Source organism: Oncorhynchus mykiss, chromosome 12, assembly GCF_057628025.1.
Source record: "Oncorhynchus mykiss isolate SJ-2025 chromosome 12, ASM5762802v1, whole genome shotgun sequence".
Classification (NCBI taxonomy): Eukaryota; Metazoa; Chordata; class Actinopteri; order Salmoniformes; family Salmonidae; genus Oncorhynchus; species Oncorhynchus mykiss.
The window spans coordinates 40,568,835-40,592,720 of NC_143033.1; the positions used below are offsets into that span (position 1 = coordinate 40,568,835).

A 23,886-nucleotide genomic window follows, 5' to 3' on the forward strand; every position below is an offset into this window, starting at 1 on the left:
CAATTCCTTAACAAAATGCTGCCAAATAAATACGGCAAGCTCCCATCGGACTGAGACAGATATTTAGGTATTTTTTCTGGGCTGCTTTGCAGGAAGTGGCAGGAGAACCAAACACATCAATAATGGAGCACATCAATGCAGCAGGTTCTAAAAGCATGGCTGGAAAAAAAATCCACTAACAACTTTTTTCCCAGCTTCTTTTGGGCTACACACAGCTTCACACCAATGGGCAGAAATATATCTACTTGCTAAACTACTAACTCTCTAGGACTATTTTATAAAACAGCATCACACTTCAGCTTTTGCTTTATTTTAATAATAGATCAAGATTTTATATGTGACACCCCTCCCTATTGTGTGGACTTCCCAACTAAGAGTTTTTAGTACTTTAAGTGTCAATACCGGCATCATCCTGTGTGTACGCACTGTCCCGATTCTGCAATCTGGTTGGGTATAATCTAGGAGGGAGAGCGTTTTGCTTGAGACAAAGCACCTTTCCTAATAGCTAATTATTGGCTAACACTGAACTGAACATTCCTGAACTAACAAACAGATTTTTCACTAGCCAGGCTCCAGCTAACCGCTAGTCCCTACAATCCTATCAATTGTGTATTGTGATGCTATCAGGTTCAGAGCAGATTGCCTGCGTTTTGGGGGCAAGGAAAATTCATCCAATTAGACGTTTATTATTTGGTACGTATTTTTTCATTCGCTCTCCCTTCTTCATATTCATGGAACATTGGAATGTGTGAAATGAGATTAAGCATGATTTGGCTCTCACACACCTGTGCATCTTTCTGATGGTAATAGTGCACAGCTCCATGCTACGTACCATTTTCTGGCTGACGTGACTAATCTGAGCAAACAAAAAGCCCTAATTGTGCGTCTATTGTGTTATGTTCTCCGTGTAGTGACAATGGCTGTGCAGCACTTTAAAAACCGAGCTGGCTGAGGAGCTGAGGCGTGTCCTACAACCTTCTCAAAGGGCAACATTAATCTTGTGTTAAGGGACTGTTAGAGCAAGCATCTGCTCCTGTGTCTTATGAGCCTGTATAGAAATAAGGTAACAGAGGGTAGTATTGTTCCGATTATAATAAACTGGAAAAAGCTGATGGTCCAATACAGATGTAAGCTCTTAACTTGAGCCAGTTTGCTACAGCATGAAAATTCAGCAGCAAGAAATTATAATTATTATGTGGAATATTATAATTAATGGACATTTATGTAGAGTTTGATACATTTTTCTTAGGGGAAAATCAAGTCTGAAGTAACCCTAACCCTAAATTACAAACATCAGAAGTCTTTTTAAACCTCAAATACACTACAAGTTTTAAAGTTCTCCTGCAACAGGGTGATCAAGATCAAGATCCTACATCTGTAGGTATTTGAACATCTAAAGCTTGATCCAATAGACAAAATGTTCAGATTGATGTTTCAGTGCAAACCGAAGTGCAAAGGACTGTTTTCATTACTCTATGATAAAGAGCTATTTCAATTACAAAATCAGAATGGTACAGACATTCAATATGACATTTAATGGGCAGGTTGAATAATGAATGGCACATGCTGATATCATGGTAAACATGAACGTGAATTGACTGCGCACAACTCACTGGACCAATGTGACCAGTTTTAACCGTTCAAGAGGAGACCCTTCCATGACACGCTTTAATTGATTTTTTTTAGTCCTGCCAGCTGACACCCTATTACAAAAGCTGTCATTAGATGTGACATGTTAATCATGATCGTAGTGTTAGTAGCGCGCTGTTACATGACAAGCAGGATTCCAGTCTCAAAATAAGTGTTGACCCTAACAAAACTAATGAGTAAAGGGAGCATCATTACTTATATGGAAAGTCTATGTCTCACGTTCTCCCTAAAGCAATAGCAGCGACATGTGCAGTACCAGTCAAAAGTTTGGACACACCTACTCATTCAAGGGGTTTTCTTTATTTTTGACTACTTACCAGATTGTAGAATTGTGAAGACATCAAAACTATGAAATAACACATGTGAAATCATGTAGTAACCAAAAGTATAAAACAATTCAATTGAGTTGAGGTCGGGTTGACTGTGGAGGCCATCTGTTGCAGCACTCCATCACTCTCCTTCTTGGTCACATAGCCCTTACACAGCCTGGAGGTGTGTTGGGTCATTGTCCTATTGAAAAACAAATGATAGTGGGACAAAGCGGAAACCAGATGGGATGGCGTATCGCTGCAGAATGCTGTGGTAGCCATGCTGGTTAAGTGTGCCTTGAATTCTAAATAAATCACAGACAGTGTCACCAGCAGAGCACCCCCACACCATCACACCTCCTCCTCCATGCTTCATTGTGGGATCCACACATACGGAGATCACCCATCCACCTACTCTACATCTCACAAAGACACGGTGGTTGGAAGCAAAAATCTCAAATTTGGACTCAGACCAAAGGGCAGATTTCCACTGGTCTAATGTCCCATTGCTCGTGTTTCTTGGCCCAAGCAAGTCTCTTCTTAATATTGGTGTTCTTTAGTAGTAGTTTCTTTGCAGCAATTCAACCATAAAGGCCTGATTCATGCAGTCTCCTCTGAACAGTTGACGTAGAGATGCGTCTGTTACTTGAACTCAATAAAGCATTTATTTGGGCAGCAATTTCTGAGACTGGTAACTCTAAGGAACTTCTCCTCTGCAGCAGAGGTAACTCTGGGTCTTCCTTTCCTGTGGCGGTCCTCATGAGAGCCAGTTTCATCATAGTGCTTGATGGTTTTTGCGACTGCACTTGAAGAAACATTCAACGTTCTTGAAATATTCCGGATTGACTGGCCTTCATGATGGACTGTCATTTCTCTGTGTTTATTTGAGCTGTTCTTGCCATAATATGGACTTGATATTTTACCAAATATTTTACCCACACATTGTCATCTGTCATCAACACATCTGATAGGCTCAAACGCATTAATGAAAGAAATTCCACAAATGAACTTTTTAACAAGGCACACCTGTTAATTTAAATGCATTCCAGGTGACTACCTCATGAAGCTGGTTGAGATAATGCCAAGTGTGTGTAAAGCTGTCATTTAGGCAATGGGTGGCAACTTGGAAGAATCTCAAATATCAAATATATTTTGATTTGTTTAACACTTTTTTGGTTACTACATGATTCTGTATGTGTTATTTCATGTTTTTGATGTCTTCACTATTATTCTACAATGAAGAAAATAGTAAATATAAAGAAAAACCCTGCGCATCATGATAATCTAATCATTGGACCAGTGGTGGGAAAAAGTCAGCAATTGATCTTCTGGTCAATGTCCCTGAGCCAGAACTTCTTTATTATATATGACATTGTGACACCTTTGGAAGGTCTTCTTAAGTCTACAAATTACTTGTGTGATGGCCAGAGGGGATTTGGTCTGTATCGCACGTTTGGGGCTTTGCAATTCAATCTATTCAGTAAGTCGATTTTAAGGTGGGATGGCTTAGTCATGAGCCAAAGGCATTGAGTGGTTTAAATTACTGACAGGCTTTTTGAAGCGTGGGTTCCATCCTGTTTCCGTCTCACAATCCTTAACCTGTTAGTATACAAGGCTGTCTACAGAGCAGCTTCCCTCACTTAGTAATTGGTGGTAAGCTGTACATGCAGGGCCTATTGCATTACATGTGTTCCGAGGCGGGGAGAAAATGTCATATATAAGCAGTGTGCACACCACTTTACATTGTGAGGGTTGGTCGCTGGCGAGGCTCATGTCACACCCTCACCTTGTGCAGCTCTTCTTGTGTTGTCACATCAAGAGAAACAGGATAGAGAGAGAGGGAGCTTTTGCAAGAGGGAGGCTTTGCAGCGGGGCCCCATAATGTAATTCTGTTTCTGGCTCTTATCTTCTCTAATAAAAAGCGCAGAAGCATCATTCTACCAAGCCCTTTTTCTCATTCCACTCAATTCAAGGAAAATAGAACGGCTGGCTGAGCCCGGGTACAAGAGTGAAAAACACAGCTCGGATTCTCTCTCAGCCTTCAGAAGCAGTCGTACCTGCTGGGGACGGGAGTCTCATTTCTCTCAAAAGGCATCATGTCCGGAGGAGGCCGGACTGGAGTGTGATGTGGACAGTGTGGCACACTTACAATGGGATTTTGCCAAACTGACCTGTCGTATGAAGGGTGAACTTAGGAAAGCATGGATAAATCCTCCACCCACAGCACCATGTGAGTCTTGGACACTCCTAACATGTATGGTGCAAGTTGGCCCTATGTTACAGCTTTTCCAAAATGGAAGCTTATGTGTAAACACACCAACCCTCTCATCAACCCACACATTGGACTGTTAATGCAAGTTGCCTCAAACCAGTTGCAATGATGAAAAGATCAGAGCAGCTCATTAGAAATAGCAAAAGTAAAATACATGCCACAACATTATGTGAAATGCAAACTGCTTTTCCTACAAACTACGAGTCTAGAATACCAGAGACTAAGACTGGTGGAATACTATGTGGCATCTAGAAAGACACATTTAGCAACACTAGTTATCTACTGAAGCTAAACCAAAATTGGCTAAGCTAGGAGAACCAAAATTATATTAATTCTGACAGATCAACATTTCAGTTATAAAGTTATCCTGGCTGTGGGGCAATTATCTAGGCTACATGGTTGCAGTCCCATTTTTTGAACTGAGATTGAAAACTGACAGTCAGTTTTCTGATGTGAATTCATGGTTGGATGCTAGAGTATTGATCACCTGAGACCTGAATGAATAATATACTTTTTCCAGTGAATTTAACTTAGTATTTTTTTGTGAAGGCAGTGGGATTCATGAAAGGTTTATAACGGCTTGCAAGATGATTAACTAGTTTTAATCTGGAGCTCTGGGAATCCTATTTTTCCCCATCACTCACACACACCATCCATATGTCACTGAATCATTCATATAAACACAGCACACATGTTGATGAATATTCATACACTGAACCAAACAACAGTTATGCCTTGTGTGACAGAGGAATTGCGGTGGTTGAGTAAATGCCTCGAATAGCCTTTGTTGAATTCATGTGTTGGTTTTGGTTTTGTTTGGCATCACATTACTATAAAATATCTTGTTGGCTTTTATCCTGGTCCTTTCTATCTTTCAAGCAGTGGATTAGACAGCATTAAGGCACATCTCTATTTTAGGGTTTTATTTATGCAGTCTACAGTTAGGCTGGTTAGTGTTTTCAAAAAAGGCACAGCTAGATTGGCTGGGCTTGGTCCACGGCAGAGCACAGTGTTGGCAGTTTTAGGTTTTTCCAATGGTGCCTGGCTAGCCCCAGTCTCTTGACAGGACTCTTGGGGCACTGCTTTGTGGGAACTGTCGACACCCTCATAATAAGTGGTTATGAAACCAAATGTATGAGCGGAATCAATATGAGGGACTGAACTGGAGGGCAAGTCGTAAATTAGCAATCAAAACATTTAATGAAAAATTATCTTTCAAAAGGAAGCGTCTCATTTCATATTCCTGAATTTGACTTCATTAGTCTGGAATCGTATTGGTGCCAGATTTTGGGGAGTTTGAGGAAAGACTTTGGAGAGAAAGTCAACACGAATGCTCTGTAGTGAACAGGGTTAGTCTACTATGAGACTGGCTAGGTGTTAGGCACTGAATCTAGGATCTGGCTACGCGTTTAGTAGCCATACCTCGTACGTCTCAGGCCGAGTCCAAGAAGCCTTGAGGGGACAAACGCCACACATGTTAGATGCTGCCAATGCAGGCTGGATTTTACCTGTAGCAGTCCAGTGAAATGAGCTCATGTTCAAAACAAAGATGCATGAAATGTAACGAGAGAATACATGTTAAAGAAGCTTTACTCACACAGGTGATTAAACCCTCACAGTTGAACAACAGAGCCTAACACTGTAGGTCTTCAGGCAAAGTTAAGGCTATTACTTGAGCACAATATTGTTATAGATTTCGTTTTAAAATTGCCCTCAAACATTATGCTATTATTACTTTCAACAGCTTAATCAATGCCAAGAGCTTCAGCTTTAAGTTGTTTTCCATGTTACCATCCCATCACAAGCGATAACAAAACAACAGCATCATCAACAACCAAAGGACAGACACTGGATACAGTTTCAAGGTTTGAAAATGATGAAAAAATGAATTTGAAGGGGGAATTTGTGATATTCTGTGACGAGGGGTGTCATGCCAACAGCATTCCTACATGGTTACTATTCAGGAGGAGACATGTCTGGGAGGGGGTGAAAGGCCACCTGCACAACGGGACATGTACGCTGACAAGTGATCAAATGCCAAACCATGGCGTCCTCTGTAATACATTATGGGAGGCTCTAAATCACTTTTCATGCATCTGCAGGGAAAGAGACAAAGGCCATTGAGGCTAATTATGAGAAAGTCGTTATGGGTAACCGATTGGACTTCCTTTGCTAAATAGTAGCCAATATTGTTATATTGTTATCAGAATAATATACTGTACATCTTCATTATTACCTTTAGTCAGTGGCGACCCGTCATTCAGGGCAGGTGGGGCCGTCATTGACCCCACCAGTTTAGCAAAAAAATAATTAAAAAAAATAGAATTTGGCCTATTTTGCATGTTATTTTGGTGTCACATGAGTTTAAAAACAATGTAAAAATGTTTTAATAATCCTTGAGTTAATAAAGCCGTATACAAACATGTTCTCTTTCTTGCTCCAAAATGCAGGTGTTTTATCCTAGCTCAATGCTTTCTGTGGTGGAGGGGCAGCCAGCGAAAATACAGAGTGTAGGTGTTGGTAATATTCTCTAGTTGAGCCATGATTGGCTCAGTGTTCTGTCACTCATGGGGACACTACGTCAACAGTGAGTGGTTTGGAAGGAATCAGTGACAAACTGCGAGTGTTGCAAAGCAATTACTATTTTGCTTCCCCTGCCTGCTATTCGGTGGAGGAGGTGTGTGGTCCAAGTCTGGGTTTAAAGATTTAAAACATTGTCGGAAAGGGTCTCTTTTCCAAGCTTAAAGGGATAAACATTCATACGCAACACCATGGGTCAGAAAAGGTTGAATACTTGGTCATGCTGTCAATCCAGCATGACTTCAGTGACATTCAAAAAAACGTATTTATCCTACGGTTCTGACTTGGTGTACAGGGAGAATACTGTAAGAACAGCTGAATTCTGTCACTGTCCATTTCAAAAGTACTGAACAAATAGGCATATTGACTACGTTTGTCTTAGCACGCTCGTCTTCAATCAAAATTGCAGCTTGCCTCTTATCCATTCATTGTTTCCTTATGCCATAGTTTGTACATCTTAATTGTTATATTGCTTATAAACTGTAGGTCCATGTCATTAGTATCGTTCATCATTTTAGGCAATGTTGGAATGATGCATTTCATTGTTTTGCTTACTTTGTGTATTATAATTAGCTAATGTGGTTTTCACGAGGAGGGGATGCTATATAAATATTTTTGGGTCTGCAACCATGTTTGCCAGTGAGTCTCTTCCCATTCAAATATTTTATTTTCAACATATGGTTCAGTAATTGACCCATGTATTTCCAGTTGAGATTGCAAGGGTAGTTGTGTTTGAGCAATGCGCTGACTATGCGTCAATATATTGTCTATAAAAGTGGGCCCCCCCCCCGCTTTGTCCCCCTCCCCCGCAGAGAGAGAGAGGAAGTTAAGGTCTCAACATCATACTGAATTTATCTGAACTAAAATGTCTGAATCTGTCGGTGTCCTTTTTGAAAGTGCTGAACAAATAGGACTACCTCGTCGCTGCTCGTTTGCTTGCACTTGCTTATACTTAGAGATAAGTGCTAATGATAAGAACAAAGATTATGAATTCACTAAACATAAATTGAGTAGTGTGTGTGTCTGGTTCAAGAGTCAAAAATCATATCGGCATTTGTTGTTATTGAAGGAGAATGTTCTTATCGAGTTACACAAATCCACAAGGAGTCAGTAGAAACCATATTTACTTAAACACGTCAGCCATACCAGCTATAGTTTTTAATAAGTCAGTAAATGAGGTGAATTAACTGTTTCGCTGCCAGGTAGCCAGGTGTAGCGGTGGTAAGGATTCACTCCATGGTGCTGAAAGGAAAGCTCTTCTGTCGGGACAGCTTTATTAGGCCCTAACAGTTTGTGGCTACCGTTTGCCACTGTTATAGTGCAATTAATGTATTGTTTAAGAGTAGTGTAGCGGCTTTGCTGGCACGCATCTGAAAAAAAATGGTTGAGTTTGCCCCACCAACTTTAATACCAATTAATGTCACATTTAAATGAACACCTTTTCTAAACTTTTCTTTCTAAAATAATTTCTTATAGAACCCCTGAAGCTTGCTACATTGAAAGATTGTCCAACACCGACAGCCTTGCCAGGTGGTTATCATGCAAAAATGGGATCTATTCTCAAGTCATTTGGACAGGACAGGGTGAGATTCAAAAAGCAGTCCCTTTTAGTTTGAGATACATTAGGAATCAATAGATTCATTCTTTGGTGGAAAATGACATTTCTGCCATTGAGTGTCATGATGAATATGCATTCGTAGTGTGTGGTCTCACAGACTTGATCCACAACTCTGATATATCAAAAGGGACATGAATGGAAGATGGAGCGAGGCGGAGGGGAACTAGTCCAATGATCGATGGGGGAATGACAATGAACCAATAGAATCTTTGAAAGCCTTTATCACAGGAACAGCAGGATTTTCTCATTACAAAGGGCGTTAAATCAAATCCTCTGTGACACTAGGAAAGGGGAAAAAGAAAGAGGCAGACAGATACAAAGTGGATAGACCCTGGCGTTACTGAGCAATGTTATCCAGGTGGATCGTGGATCATTCGTGTTAGGGGAGGACAGAGTTATACGAGTTCTACACCTAACTGGAAGGGAAGATAGGCCAGATATGACAATACAATCCAGAATATCAAGTGACAATAAAGCTTTTATAGTCAGTAATATTATTATTATTAGAAAATCTGTTCAAATTATATGTGATAAATATAGCATGGTGGAACTTTTCCAGTTATCTCCAGCAAGGTATGGTTATGTGGTCATTGAAGGGAGTGTGAGCTGGTACAGCAGGTGTTCTGACACCCTTCCCCACTTCATCTTGATGGCTCTGGGGTGAAGTTTACCCTAGATACAAATCTAGTATCAGCTATCCCTCCCCTAATACTAACTTTAACCATTAGTGAGGAAAATACAAAACTGACCCAAGATCAGAGTTGAGGAAACGTCACCCCCCATCATCATGATGTGCCTCCTTCACAGCCAGCCCGCTATAAAGCATTACCTCGCTACTTATTAGGGAGTCAAGCATGACCTTTAAGTGAGGGAAATGCTGCAGGACATTCACACATCCTCTTTAAACACCAAAGCCTCCAGCTACCGGTGCTGTCAAAGAAGCCAATAGAAATCTTCGAAAATGTATTATTCAAGCCTGGCAACCACTAGTCCCAGGTCATCTGAGGATAAATGCTAGGTTGGCAATTTGCTATGTATTCTGTGTTTGTTGGAATAGCAATGGCTTGCAATTGCTTTTCATGATCCTTCAACTCGGATAGGTGGACATTTTACGTGTTCCTAACAAACTGTTAATTTGTTTGTTATTTTGCGTTTTTGTAACTTATTTTGTACATAATATCGCTGCTACCGTCTCTTATGACCAAAAATAACTTCTGGACATCAGAACAGCGATTACTCATCACAAACTGGAGGAAGCTTTTTCCATTAACGAGTCCGACGAGAAGGATATACTGCTTTCCCGGGAACAGGCCCAAATCCCTGTCATTTGCGTGAAAAGAAGACGGGGGAAAGTGGGCAGAGGTCGGGCTGCCTTTTGAGAATTCGTAGGCGAGCGAGTAAAACCCCACTGCAAGTGGCAAACATGACATCATTGGAAAATAAAATTGATGACCAATGAGCAAGATTAAACTACCAACGGGACATTAAAAACTGTAATATCTTATGTTTCACTGAGTCATGGCTGAACGACGACATGAACATCATACAGCTGGCTGTTTTGACATTGTATCAGCAGGATAGAACAGCGGCCTCTGGTAAGACAAGGGATGGCGGTCTATGTATATTTGTAAACAACAGCTGGTCCACAATATCTAAGGAAGTCTCAGGGTTTTGCTCGGCTGAGGTAGAGCATCTCATGATAACCTGTAGACCACACTATCTACCTAGAGTGTTTTCATAGGTATTTTGGGTAGCCGTCTACATACCACCACAGACCGATGCTGGCACTAAGACCGCACTCAATGAGCTGTATACCGCCATAAGCAAAAAGGAAAACGCTCATTCAAAAGGCCTGTGGCAGGGGACTTTAATGCAGGGAAACAAATCTGTACAACCTAATTTCCACCGACGTGTTAAATGTGCAACCAGAGGGAAAACAAAACTCTAGACCCCCTTTACTCCACACACAGAGAAGCGTACAAAGCTCTCCCTCGCCCTCCATTTGGCAAATTTGACAAAGCTGAAGAACACCATCCCAACCGTGAAGCACGGGAGTGGCAGCATGTTGTGGTGCTTTGCTGCAGGAGGGACTGGTGCACTTCACAAAATAGATGGCGTCATGAAGAGGGAAATGATGTGGCTATATTGAAGCAACATCAAGACATCAGTGAGAAAGTTAAAGCTTGGTCGCAAATGGACCTTCCAAATAGACAATGACCCCAAGCACATTTCCAAACCTATAGAGAATTTGTGGGCAGAACTGAAAAAGCGTGTGCGAGCAAGGAGGCCTACAAACCTCACTCAGTTACACCAGCTCTGTCAGGAGGAATGGGCCAAAATTCACCCAATTTATTATGGGAAGCTTGTGGAAGGCTACCCGAAACGTTTGACCCAAGTTAAACAATTTAAAGGCAATGCTACCAAATACTTATTGAGTGCATGTAAACATCTGACCCACTGGGAATGTGATTTAAGAAATAAAAGCTTAAATAAATCCTTCGCCCTACTATTATTCTGGCATTTAACATTCTTAAAATAAAGTGGTGATCCTATCCTAAATGTCAGGAATTGTGAAAAACTGAGTTTAAATGTATTTGGCTAAGGTGTATGTAAACTTGACTTCAACTGGATAGAGTTCTCTGTGGAGAAACATGCTTTGAGATTCTATACAAGAAGTAGAGGGCAACTTTTCCAAGTGTTATTCAAGGGAAAATTACTGACACACGGTGGAGTGAGTCAGCCAGTCCCCTTATACCTATTACTTTTCTTACACAATTCAATCAGAATCGACCACAAACAGATGGCATTAGAAACCACCTGAATGCAGCCATAAGAGCACAACAATAGGCTTGAAATTAGGTTATTTGCCTTACTCTAAAACGCAGAACAGCGATAATGCCTTTCATTCTGACATCCTTGCATGATAGGAATATACCTAGAGGCGGACTATTCATATACAGTATAGATTTGGATGTGTAATGTATCATTCTTTACTTTAGAACCGGAACCCACAACAGGAGCTAGCCAGCTAACTAGCTGCTAGCGGTCATCAGCTAAACTTTAGCCAGAACAACTCCTGCCAGTCTGTACAGCGTGTTTCAATCCAGAGCTTATCGGACTCCTTTTTCTCCATATCACTGGATTCCTACTGCAACTCTGAACCTCTTCACCTGGATCATCGCAGCTAGCTAGCTGCTATCCGATTGGCTTCCCCTGGCTAACGTCTCTGTCCCGAAGAAAGTACCAATTAGTCTGGAGCTAGCCAGGCCCATCTCTCGGCTAGCTGAAGAGGTCCATTAGCCACTCCTTGGGCTACAATACCTATTTTGCCAATTTGCCTGGACCCCTTTTATTGCCGATACGGAGCCCCGCAGATCCATCACGACTGGACTGCCCGAGGTAATCTGCCCGAGGGGTTTTTTCTCCTACGGCGCGACGTCCCCTGAATGCCCATCTGCTAGCCTGCTAGCTGCGGCCCACTAGCTGTCTAGAGCATACCGGACTGTTAGATGAAGTGGTCCATCAGTCAATTTCTTGGGCTACTATACCTATTTTGCCAATTGGCCTGGACCCTTTTACTACACGGACCCCTGCTGATCCATCATGACTGGTCTGCCGACGTAACAGCATGAGGGGGCTACAACAACTATGATCACTCGGCTACGCTCCCCTAATGTCAATATGCCTTGTCCATTGCTGTTTTGGTTAGTGATTATTGTCTTATTTCACTGTAGAGCCTCCGGACCTGCTCAATATGCCTCAGCTAACCCTCCTGTCCCACCTCCCACACATGCAGTGACCTCACCTGGTTTAATTGATGTTTCTAGAGACAATATCTCTCTCATCGTCACTCAATAAATGGGTTTAACTCCACTGTATTCACATCCTACCATACCTTTGCCTGTACATTATACATTGAATCTATTCTACCGCGCCCAGAAACCTGCTATTTTTACTCTGTTCCGAACATACTAGACGCCCAGTTCTTATAGCCCTTAGCCGTACCCTTATCCTACTCCTCCAGTGTTCCTCTGGTGATATAGAGGTTAATCCAGGCCCTGCAGTGCCTTGCTCCACTCCCATTCCCCAGGCCCTCTAATTTGTTGACTTATGTAACCGTAAAAGCCTTGGGTTCATGCATGTTAACATTAGAAGCCTCATCCCTAAGTTTGTTTTATTCACTGCTTTAGAACCTTTCCAGAAACAAGTCTCTCACCTTCTGCCCCAGCTGTGCCCTGGACACCATATGTGAATTGATTTCCCCCCATCTATCTTCAGAGCTCGTGCTGTTAGGTGACCTAAACTGGGACATGCTTAACACCCCGGCCATCCTACAATCTAAGCTTGATGCCCTCAATCTCACACAAATTAACCTACCAGGTACAACCCCAAATCCGTAAACACAGGCACCCTCATAGATATCATCCTAACCACCCTGCCCTCCAAATACACCTCTGCTGTCTTCAACCAGGATCTCAGCGATCACTGCCCCATTGCTTGCGTCCGTAATGGGTCTGCGGTCAAACGACCACCTCTCATCACTGTCAAACGCTCCCTAAAACACTTCAGCGAGCAAGCCTTTCTAATCGACCTAGCCCGCGTATCCTGGAAAGATATTGACCTCATTCCGTCAGTAGAAGATGCCTGGTTATTCTTTAAAAGTGCTTTCCTCACAATCTTAAATAAGCATGCCACATAAAAAAAAAGTAGAACCAGGAACAGACATAGCCCGGGGTTCACTCCAGACCTGACTGCCCTTGACCAGCATAAAAACATCCTGTGGCGTACGGCATTAGCATCGAATAGCCCCCGCAATATGAAACTTTTCAGGGAAGTTAAAAACCAATATACACAGGCAGTTAGGAAAGCAAAGGCTAGCTTTTTCAAACAGAAATGTGCATCCTGCAGCACAAACTCCAAAAAGTTCTGGGACACTGTAAAGTCCACAGAGAATAAAAGCACCTCCTCCCAGCTGCCCACTGCCCTGAGGCTAGGAAACGCTGTCACCACAATAAATTCACAATAATTGAGAATTTCAATAAGCATTTTTCTATGGCTGGCCACGCTTTCCAACTGGCCAACCCTACCCTGGTCAACAGCCCTGCACCTCCCACAGGAACTTGCCCAAAACTCCCCCATTTCTCTTTCACCCAAATCCAGATAGCTGATGTTCTGAAAGAGCTGCAAAATCTGGACCCCAACAAATCAGCAGGGCTTGAGAATCTGGACCCTCTATTTCTAAAATGATCAGCCGAAATTGTTGCAACCCCTGTTACTAGCCTGGTTTCCGAGCTGGTCATGGGTGCACCTCAGCCACGCTCAAGGTCCTAAACGATATCATAATCACCATCGATAAGAGACAATACTGTGCAGCTGTATTCATCGACCTGTCCAAGGCTTTCGACTCGGTCAATCACCACATTCTTATCGGCAGACTCACTTCAGCGTGTCAAATCGGAGGGCTTGTTGTCCGGACCTCTGGCAATCTCTATGTGGGTGCCACAGGATTCAATTCTCGGGCTGACTCTTTTCTCTGTATACATCAATGATGTCGCTCTGGCTGCTGGTGATTCTCTGATCCACCTCTATGCAGACGACACCATTATGTATACTTCTGGCCCTTTGGACACTTAACATTTTCCAGACGAGCTTCAATGCCATACAACTCTCTTTCTGTGGCCTCCAACTGCTCTTAAATGCAAGTAAAACTAAATGCATGCTCTTCAACCGATTGCTGCCCGCACCTGCACGCCCATCCAGCATCACTCCTCTGGACGGTTCTGACCTAGAATATGTGGACAACTACAAATACCTAGGTGTCTGGCTAGACTGTAAACTCTCCTTCCAGACTCACATTAAGCATCTCCAATTCAAAATTAAATCTAGAATCGGCTTCCTATTTCGCAACAAAGCATCCTTCACTCATGCTGCCAAACATACCCTCGTAAAACTGACTATCCTGCCGATCCTTGACTTCAGGCGATGTTATTTGCAAAATAGCCTCCAACACTCTACTCAACAAATTGGATGCAGTCTATCACAGTGGCATCCATTTTGTCACCAAAGCCCCATACACTACCCACCACTGCGACCTGTATGCTCTCGTTGGCTGGCCTTCGCTTCATATTCATTGCCAAACCCACTGGCTCCAGGTCATCTATAAGTCTTTGCTAGGTAAAGCCCCACCTTATCTCAGCTCACTGGTCACCATAGCAGCACCCACACGTAGCATGTGCTACAGTAGGTATATTTCACTGGTCACCCCCCAAAGCCAATTCCTACTTTGGCCACCTTTCCTTCCAGTTCTCTGCTGCCAAATGACTGGAACGAATTGCAAAAATCACTGAAGCTGGAGACTCATATCTCCCTCACTAGCATTAAGCACCAGCTGTCAGAGCAGCTCACAGATCACTGCACATAGCCCATCTGTAAATAGCCTCATCCCCATACTGTTATTTTTTTTCTCCTTTGCACCCCAGTATCTCTACTTGCACATTCATCTTCTGCACAGCTATCACTCCAGTGTTTAATTGCTAAATTGCAATTATTTCGCCACTATGGCCTATTTATTGCATATTTTTATTGCCTATTTACTGTATATAGACTTTTTTCTATTGTGTTATTGACTGTATGTTTGTTTATTCCATGTGTAACTCTGTTGTTGTTTGTGTCGCACTGCTTTGCTTTACCTTGGCCAGGTCGCAGTTGTAAATGAGAACTTGTTCTCAACTAGCCTAACTGGTTAAATAAAATAAAATAAAAAATATATCATTCTGCCGATCAAAGCTTAAAGCGTAAGCTTTGATCGGCAGTTGGAGTCCAAATGTAAAAGTATTATTCAAGGACATAAAAGGAGAACAGGAGCGTAACGCTAGGGGTGACAGAGATTCATAAATATATGTAGACACACAATCTGGAACCAAATCTGCCCTTTGAAGAAAATTCTAATGCTGTTAAGAAAAAGCACTGTCTTATTCACAAAGTATTTAACAATACCTTGCTTGTCAGGTTTCCATTTAAACGTCCAAACCAAACTATGACATGCAAAATAAGGTTTGCATGGATCTAGGGATTGAGTGGAAAATAAATAAATACTACTTTCCACTGAGTCCAATTGCATATAAAACCTATTTCCTCCCTCTATAAAATGCCTTCTGCCCCAATCATTCCATGGACCTCAAAGCCCCCTTAAAAAGTGCTAATGATTACTAAGAGTGCTGTTAGCAACACAGAGGAACTGCAGGGGTGCAAAGTAATTGCAGGGGGATTTGGTAAGACTTTGTCCTAGTAAGAGAGAGATCTAGAGAGAAAAAAAGAGCAAAGCAGAGGAAGAGTGTGAAAGTGAGATTATAAATGAGCGTGAAGAGTGGGTAAAGACTTTCTCACCAATGTTGCTGCCACTCGACATCAGAACAGCGATTACTCACCTTGAATTCGACTAAGAATATTTCTTTAAATGAGTCGGAGGAGAGGGATTGACTCCAGACACCCGAATAGGCCCTCATCCCCGTCATTCGCAGGAGAAAGACGACAGTTTCGTGGAAGGATCTCGGGGTGCCTTGTGAGGTTTAGACAACAAGTGGCTATCCTGCCTTTGCCATCGGTACTATTGGTCTACGTACAATCGCTGGATAATAAAATGGACGAACTTAAAGCACATATATCCTACCAACGGGACATTAAAAATGAATAACTTGTGTTTCACAGAGTCATGGCTGAACGACGACATGAATAACATATAGCTGGCAGGTTATACACTGTACCGGCAGGATAGCACAGCAGCCTCTGGAAAGACAAGGGGTGAAGGTCTATGTGTATTTGTAAACAGCCGCTGGTGCACGATATCATCAGCAAATTTGCAGACACAACAATAGTGTGCTTGATTACCAACAATGATGAGACAGACTACAGGGGGGAGATTAGTGCACTCGGAGTGTGGTGTAAGGAAAACCTCTTACTCAACGGCAACAAAACAAAAAGGAGAAGATCGTGGACTTCAGGAAACAGCAGAGGGAGCACCCCCCTATCCACATCGATGGGACAGTAGTGGAGAAGGTGGAAAGTTAAGTTCCTCAGCGTACACATCACGGACAAACTGAAATGGTCCACCCACAAAGACAATATGGTGAAGAAGGCACAACAGCGCCTCTTCAACCTCAGGAGGCAGAAGAAATTTGGCTTGTCACCTAAGACCCTCAAACTTTTGCAGATGCACATTTGAGAGCATCGTGTCTGGCTGTATCGCTGCCTGGTACGGCAACTGCACTGCCCACAACCACAAGGCTCTCCAGAGGGTGGTGCGGTCTGCCCAACGCATCACCGGGGGAAAACGACCTGCCCTCCAGGACACCGACAGCACCCGATGTCATAGGAAGGCCAAAAAGATCATTAAAGACAACAACCACCCGAGCCACTGCCTGTTCACCCTGCCAAGAGACTGAAAACATAAACAGCCATCACTAAACAGAGGCTGCTGCCTACATAGACTCAAATTATTGGCCACTTTAATAAATGATTCACTAGTTACTAGTCACAAATAATGCCACTTAATAATAATGTTTACATATCCTACATTACTCATCTCATATGTATATACTGTATTTTATACAATTTACTGTATCTTGCCAATGGCGCTCAGCCATCGCTCATCCATATAGTTATATGTACATATTCTTATTCTATTCCTTTACATTTGTGTGTATGAGGTACAGTGGGGCAAAAAAGTATTTAGTCAGCCACCAATTGTTCAAGTTCTCCCACTTAAAAAGATGAGGGAGGCATGTAATTTTCATCATAGGTACACTTCAACTATGACAGACAAAATGAGAAAAAAAATCCAGAAAATCACATGGAAAATAAGTATTTGGTCACCTATAAACAAGCAAGATTTCTGGCTCTCACAGACCTGTAACTTCTTATTTAAGAGGCTCCTCTGTCCTCCACTCGTTACCTGTATTAATGGCACCTGTTTGAACTTGTTATCAGTATAAAAGACACCTGTCCACAACCTCAAACAGTCACACTCCAAACGCCACTATGGCCAAGACCAAAGAGCTGTCAAAGGACACCAGAAACAAAATTGTAGACCTGCACCAGGCTGGGAAGACTGAATCTGCAATAGGTAAGCAGCTTGGTTTGAAGAAATCAACTGTGGGAGCAATTATTAGGAAATGGAAGACATACAAGACCACTGATAATCTCCCTCGATCTGGGGCTCCACGCAAGATCTCACCCCAGAACCCCCCCCCAAAAAAATCCCAGAACCACACGGGGGGACCTAGTGAATGACCTGCAGAGAGCTGGGACCAAAGTAACAAAGCCTACCATCAGTAACACACTATGCCGCCAGGGACTCAAATCCTGCAGTGCCAGACGTGTCCCCCTGCTTAAGCCAGTACATGTCCAGGCCCATCTGAAGTTTGCTAGAGAGCATTTGGATGATCCAGAAGAAGATTGGGAGAATGTCATATGGTCAGATGAAACCAAAATATAAATTTTTGGTAAAAACTAAACTCGTCGTGTTTGGAGGACAAAGAATGCTGAGTTGCATCCAAAGAACACTATACCTACTGTGAAGCTTGGGGGTGGAAAAATCATGCTTTGGGGCTGTTTTTATGCAAAGGGACCAGGACGACTGATCCGTGTAAAGGAAAGAATGAATGGGGCCATGTATCGTGAGATTTTGAGTGAAAACCTCCTTCCATCAGCAAGGGCATTGAAGATGAAATGTGGCTGGGTCTTTCAGCATGACAATGATCCCAAACACACCGCCCGGGCAACGAAGGAGTGGCTTCGTAAGAAGCATTTCAAGGTCCTGGAGTGGCCTAGCCAGTCTCTAGATCTCAACCCCATGGAAAATCTTTGGAGGTAGTTGAAAGTCCGTGTTGCCCAGCAACAGCCCCAAAACATCACTGCTCTAGAGGAGATCTGCATGGAGGAATGGGCCAAAATACCAGCAACAGTGTGTGAAAACCTTGTGAGGACTTACAGAAAATGTTTGACCTCTGTCATTGCCAACAAAGGGTATATAACAAAGTGTTGAGATAAACTTTTGTTATTGACCAAATACTTATTTTCCACCATAATTTGCAAATAAATTCATTAAAAAAAAGATTTTTCCCCCTCATTTTGTCTGTCATAGTTGAAGTGTACCTATGATGAAAATTACAGGCCTCTCTCATCTCTTTAAGTGGGAGAACTTGCACAATTGGTGGCTGACTAAATACTTTTTTGCCCCACTGTAGTTGTTGTGGAATTGTTCAATTACTTGCTGATATTACTGCACTGTTGGAAATAGAAGCACAAGCATTTCGCTACACTCGCATTAACATCTGCTAACAACAGTTGAAGTTAGAAGTTTACATACACATTAGGTTGGAGTCAAAACTCATTTTTCAACCACTCAACAAATTCTTGTTAACAAACTATAGTTTTGGCAAGTCAGTTAGGACATCTACTTTGTGCATGACAAGTCATTTTTCCAACAATTATGTGATAGCTTTAGAAGCTTCTGATAGGCTAATTGACATCATTTGAGTCAATTGGCGCTGTAAAATGTAGACCTCCACAGGTCTGGTTCATCCTTGGGAGCATTTTCCAAATGCCTGAAGGTACCACGTTGATCTGTACAAACAATAATACGCAAGTATAAACACCACAGGACAACGCAGCCGTCATACCGCTCAGGAAGGAGACGCGTTCTTTCTCTTAGAGATGAACGTATTTTGGTGTGAAAAGTGCAACTCAATCCCAGAACAACAGCAAAGGACCTTGTGAAGATGCTGGAGGAAACAGGTACAAAAGTACCTTCAGTGGGGAGAACAAGTATTTGATACACTGCCGATTTTGCAGGTTTTCCAACTTACAAAGCATGTAGAGGTTTTTGTATTTTTTGTATCATAGGTACATTTCAACTGTGAGAGACGGAATCTAGAAAAAAATCCAGAAAATCACATTGTATGATTTTTAAGTAATTCATTGGCATTTTATTGCATGCCATAATTATTTGATACATCAGAAAAGCAGAACTTAATATTTGGTAAAGAATCCTTTGTTTGCAATTACAGAGATCATACATTTCCTGTAGTTCTTGACCAGGTTTGCACACACTGCAGCAGGGATTTTGGCCCACTCCTCCATGCAAACCTTCTTCAGATCCTATAGGACATATGTTGATATGTCCTATATCGACATAACCTGAAAGCCCGTTCAGCAAGGAAGACTGCACTGCTCCAAAATCGCCATAAAAAAGCATATGGGGACAAAGATCGTACTTTTTGGAGAAATGTCCTCTGGTCTGACGAAACAAAAATAGAACTGTTTGGCCATAATGACCATTGTTATGTTTGGAGGAAAAAGGGGGACGCTTGCAAGCCGAAGAACACCATCCCAACCGTGAAGCACGGGGGTGGCAGAATCATGTTGTGGGGTTGCTTTGCTGCAGGTGGGACTGGTGCACTTCACAAAATAGATGGCATCATGAGGGAGGAAAATGATTTAGATATATTGAAGCAACATCAAGACATCAGTCAGAAAGTTAAAGCTTGGTTGCAAAAGGGTCTTCCAAATGGACAATAACCACAAGTATACTTCCAAAGTTGTGGCAAAATGGCTTAAGGACAACAAAGTCAAGGTATTGGAGTGGCCATCACAAAGCCCTGACCTCAATCTTACAGAAAATGTGTGATTAGAACTGAAAAAGCGTGTGCGAGCAAGGAGGACTAGTAACCTGACTCCGTTACACCAGCTCTGTCAGGATGAATGGGCCAAAATTCATCCAACTTATTGTGGGAAGCTTGTGGAAGGCTACCCGAAATGTTTGAACCAAGTTAAACAATTTAAAATGCAATGCTACCATTGCCCACTGGGAATGTGATGAAATAAATAAATAAATAAAAGCTGAAATAAATCATAAGCAAAAAGGAAAACGCTCATCCAGAGGTGGCGCTCCTAGTGGCCCTGGACTTTAATGCAGGGAAACTTAAATCCCTTTTATCTTATTTCTACCAGCAGTTTAAATGTGCAACCAGAGAGGGGAAAAAAAAACTCTTGACCACCTTTACTTCATACAAGGAGACACGTACAAAGCTCTCCCTCGCCCTCCATTTGGCAAATTTGACCATTATTCTGTCCTCCTGTTTCCTGCTTATAAGCTAAAACTAAAGCAGGAAGCACCAGTGACTCGGTCAATAGAAAAGCGGTTAGATGAAGCAAATGCTAAGCTACAGGACTGTTTTGATTGCACAGACTGCAAAATGTTCTAGGGTTTTTCCGATGACATTGAGGAGTACACCACAGTCACTGGCTTCATCAATAAGTGCATCGATGACGTCGTTCCCACAGTGACTGTACATACATACCCCAACCAGAAGCCATGGATTACAGGCAACATTCGCACTGAGATAAAAGGGTAGAGCTGCTTCTTTCAAGGAGCGGGACACTAACCTGGAAGCTTATAAGAAATGCCCTCTGACGAACCATCACAGGCAAAGCGTCAATACAGGACTAAGATCGAATCGTACTACACCGGCTCCGACACGCATCAGATGTGGCAGGGCATGCAAACTATTATAGACTACAAAGGAAAGCACAGCCGAGAGCTGCCCAGTGACTCGAGCCTACCAGACAAGCTAAATTACGTCTATGCTCGCTTCGAGGCAAGTCACACTGAAACATGGATGAGAGCATCAGCTGTTCCGGATGACTGTGTGATCACAGTCTCCGCAGCCAATGTGAGTAAGACCTTTAAACAGGTCAACATTCACAAGGCCGCAGGGCCAGACGGATTTCCAGGACGTGTACTCCGAGCATGCGCTGACCAACTGGCAAGTGTCTTCACTGACATTTTCAACCTCTCCCTGTCTGAGTCTGTAATACCAACATGTTTCAAGCAGACCAACATAGTCACTGTGCCCAAGAACACTAAGGTAACCTGCCTAAATGACTACCGACCTGTAGCACTCATGTCAGTAGCCATGCAATGCTTTGAAAGGCTGGTCATGGCTCACATCAACACCATTATCCCAGAAACCCTAGATTCAATTCAATTTGCATACTGCCTCAACAGATCATGCAATCTCTATTGCACTTCACACCTGGACAAAAGGAACACCTATGTGAGAATGCTATTCATTGACTACAGCTCAGCATTCAACATCATAGTGCCCTCAAAGCTCATCACTAAGCTAAGGATCCTGGGACTAATCTCCTCCCTCTGCAACTGAATCCTGGACTTCCTGACGGTCACCCCCAGGTGGTAAGGGTAGCTAACAACACATCCACCACACTGATCCTCAGGGATGTGATCAGTCCCCTCCTGTACTTCCTGTTCACTCATGACTGCACGGCCAGGCATGACTCCAACACCATCATTAAGTTTGCCGATGACACAACAGTGGTAGGTAGGCCTGATCACTGACAATGACGAGACAGCCTATAGGGAGGTCAGAGACCTGACCGTGTGGTGCGAGGACAACAACCTCTCCCTCAACGTGATCAAGACAAAGGAGATTATTGTGGACTACAGGAAAAGGAGGACCGAGCATGCTGCCATTCTCATCGACGGGGCTGTAGTGGAGCAGGTTGAGAGCTTCAAGTTCTTTGGTGTCCACATCACCAACAACTGACAAGGTCTAAGCACACCAATACAGTCTAGAAAAGGGCACGACAAAACCTATTCCCCCTCAGGACGCTGAAAAGAATTGGCATGGGTCCTCAATCATCAAAAGGTACAACAGCTGCCCCATCAAGAGCATACTGATGGGTTGCAACACTGCCTGGTATGGCAACTTTTCAGCCTCCAACCACAAGGCACTACAGATGGTAATGGTACGAACCAGCCATCCAGGACCTCTATACCAGGTGGTGTCAGAAGAAAGCCCTAAAAATTGTCAAAGACTCCAGCCACCCGAGTCATAGACTTCTCTGCTACCGCACGGCAAGCAGTACCAGAACGCCAAGTCTAGGTCCAAGAGGCTTCTAAACACCTACCCCCAAGCCATAAGACTCCTTATAAAATGGCTACCCAGACTATTTGCATTGCCCCCCCCCCCCCCCGTTTTACACTGCTGCTACTCTGTTATTATCTATGCATAGTCACTTTAAAAACTCTACCTACATGTACATACTACCTCAATTGCCTCGACTGGCCGGTGCCACCGCACCGGTACCCCCTGTGTATAGCATCGCTTTTAACTGCATTGTTGGTTAAGGGCTTGTAAGCATTTCACTGTAAGGTCTACACTTGTTGTATTTGGCACAAGTTACATAACATTTGGTTTGATGACTGAATATTGATGAGAGCTGTTAGCAGTTGTCGATGGATATTGCTTGACTGTTTGGATGAGAATACATGAAATTATGGAAAGCAACTGCTGCGCAATTACTAATTACCTTAAATATGCTGAGATGCAGCTGCACCTGGGGTTCAGCAATTGCTGCTGCATTTCTTTCATTGTTTGAGTATACAATGACTTGGAATGGCTGGTAGTAAAGGAATATGACAGTATTCCGGTGCAACGTCAGATAGGACCATTCCCTGAAACACGTGCCTCGAAATGAACACTGGTTCAGACGTGGTTGTTTAAGGGCTTTCAAAGACAATCAAAAGCTTGGTTTTCAATCCCAAAATGTGAACTGCACCACAAGAGGCGGGGGGGGGGGATTTGAGTGCAATCTATGCATTCACAGTGACTATGCAAACAGCAAAATCAAACTACAGAACCCTGATAAGATCAGAATTTAAGCGGGTCAAAAAATTACAGGAATTCGAGCGGATGACCGGATTTGGATCTATTCGATTGTATCAGATTTTTTTTCTCAATCAAATCTGGGTGGATATACTGTACAGTGTATAGTCACAACAACCCAACATATATTGAGTTTCATTACCTGACCATTTGAATATCATACCTGGTAATTCTTGTTTAGAGGCTCCTGTAGAAGGAGAAACCAATGCATGAAACCATCAGGACAGATTAGTACATGTCCACTGGCTTTTAATGTTGGACTTGCTCAATTTAATTTTGAACAGGTTTTGTATAATGCCATGAATGAAATAGAGCTGTGCTTGCTTTTTAGGTTTCCTATCAATATTCAGGACAGTGATGGATCGGTCAGTAGGCACTCTGAGTGACATACCCTGTCCATCACAGCTCAGGCCCCTGGTTGCAAGCCTCCCCTGGTCCCCAGACACCAGTACCTGCTCTCCCTCTGTGAAGATCCTGCGGCCAAAGCTCCAGGTGATGGTGGGGGTGGGGTCTCCTGAGGCCTCGCAGGTCAGGGTGATCTGCTCCTCCAGCTCTGATGCAGTCTGGTTGACCAGGTAGGTGATCTTAGGTTGCACTAGAGAAGGTAAAAATACAATATATTGATGGATGACAATGGAATACATTACTTGTATGCACATTGCTATAGTAAAACCAATTCTAAAGCAAAAACACAACATTATTTTACCACAG

General features: G+C 42.8%; 1 protein-coding gene across 16 annotated transcripts in view; it reads right to left on the reverse strand.

The window, feature by feature from the left end:
- Window positions 1-23,886, reverse strand: part of ncam1a (neural cell adhesion molecule 1a) — a 305,600-nt gene that overhangs the window by 62,599 nt on the left and 219,115 nt on the right. For 8 of the 16 annotated variants that reach the window (XM_090192499.1, XM_036937578.2, XM_090192497.1 and 5 more), the window contains exons 8-9: window positions 23,628-23,770; window positions 5,653-5,682 (exon numbers count right to left, since the gene is read on the reverse strand). In XM_090192499.1, the coding sequence (XP_090048625.1) occupies window positions 5,653-5,682; window positions 23,628-23,770 (173 nt within the window). The remainder of the gene's footprint in view (window positions 1-5,652; window positions 5,683-23,627; window positions 23,771-23,886) is intronic. The other 8 variants (XM_036937583.2, XM_036937579.2, XM_090192498.1 and 5 more) reach the window with 1 other exon arrangement.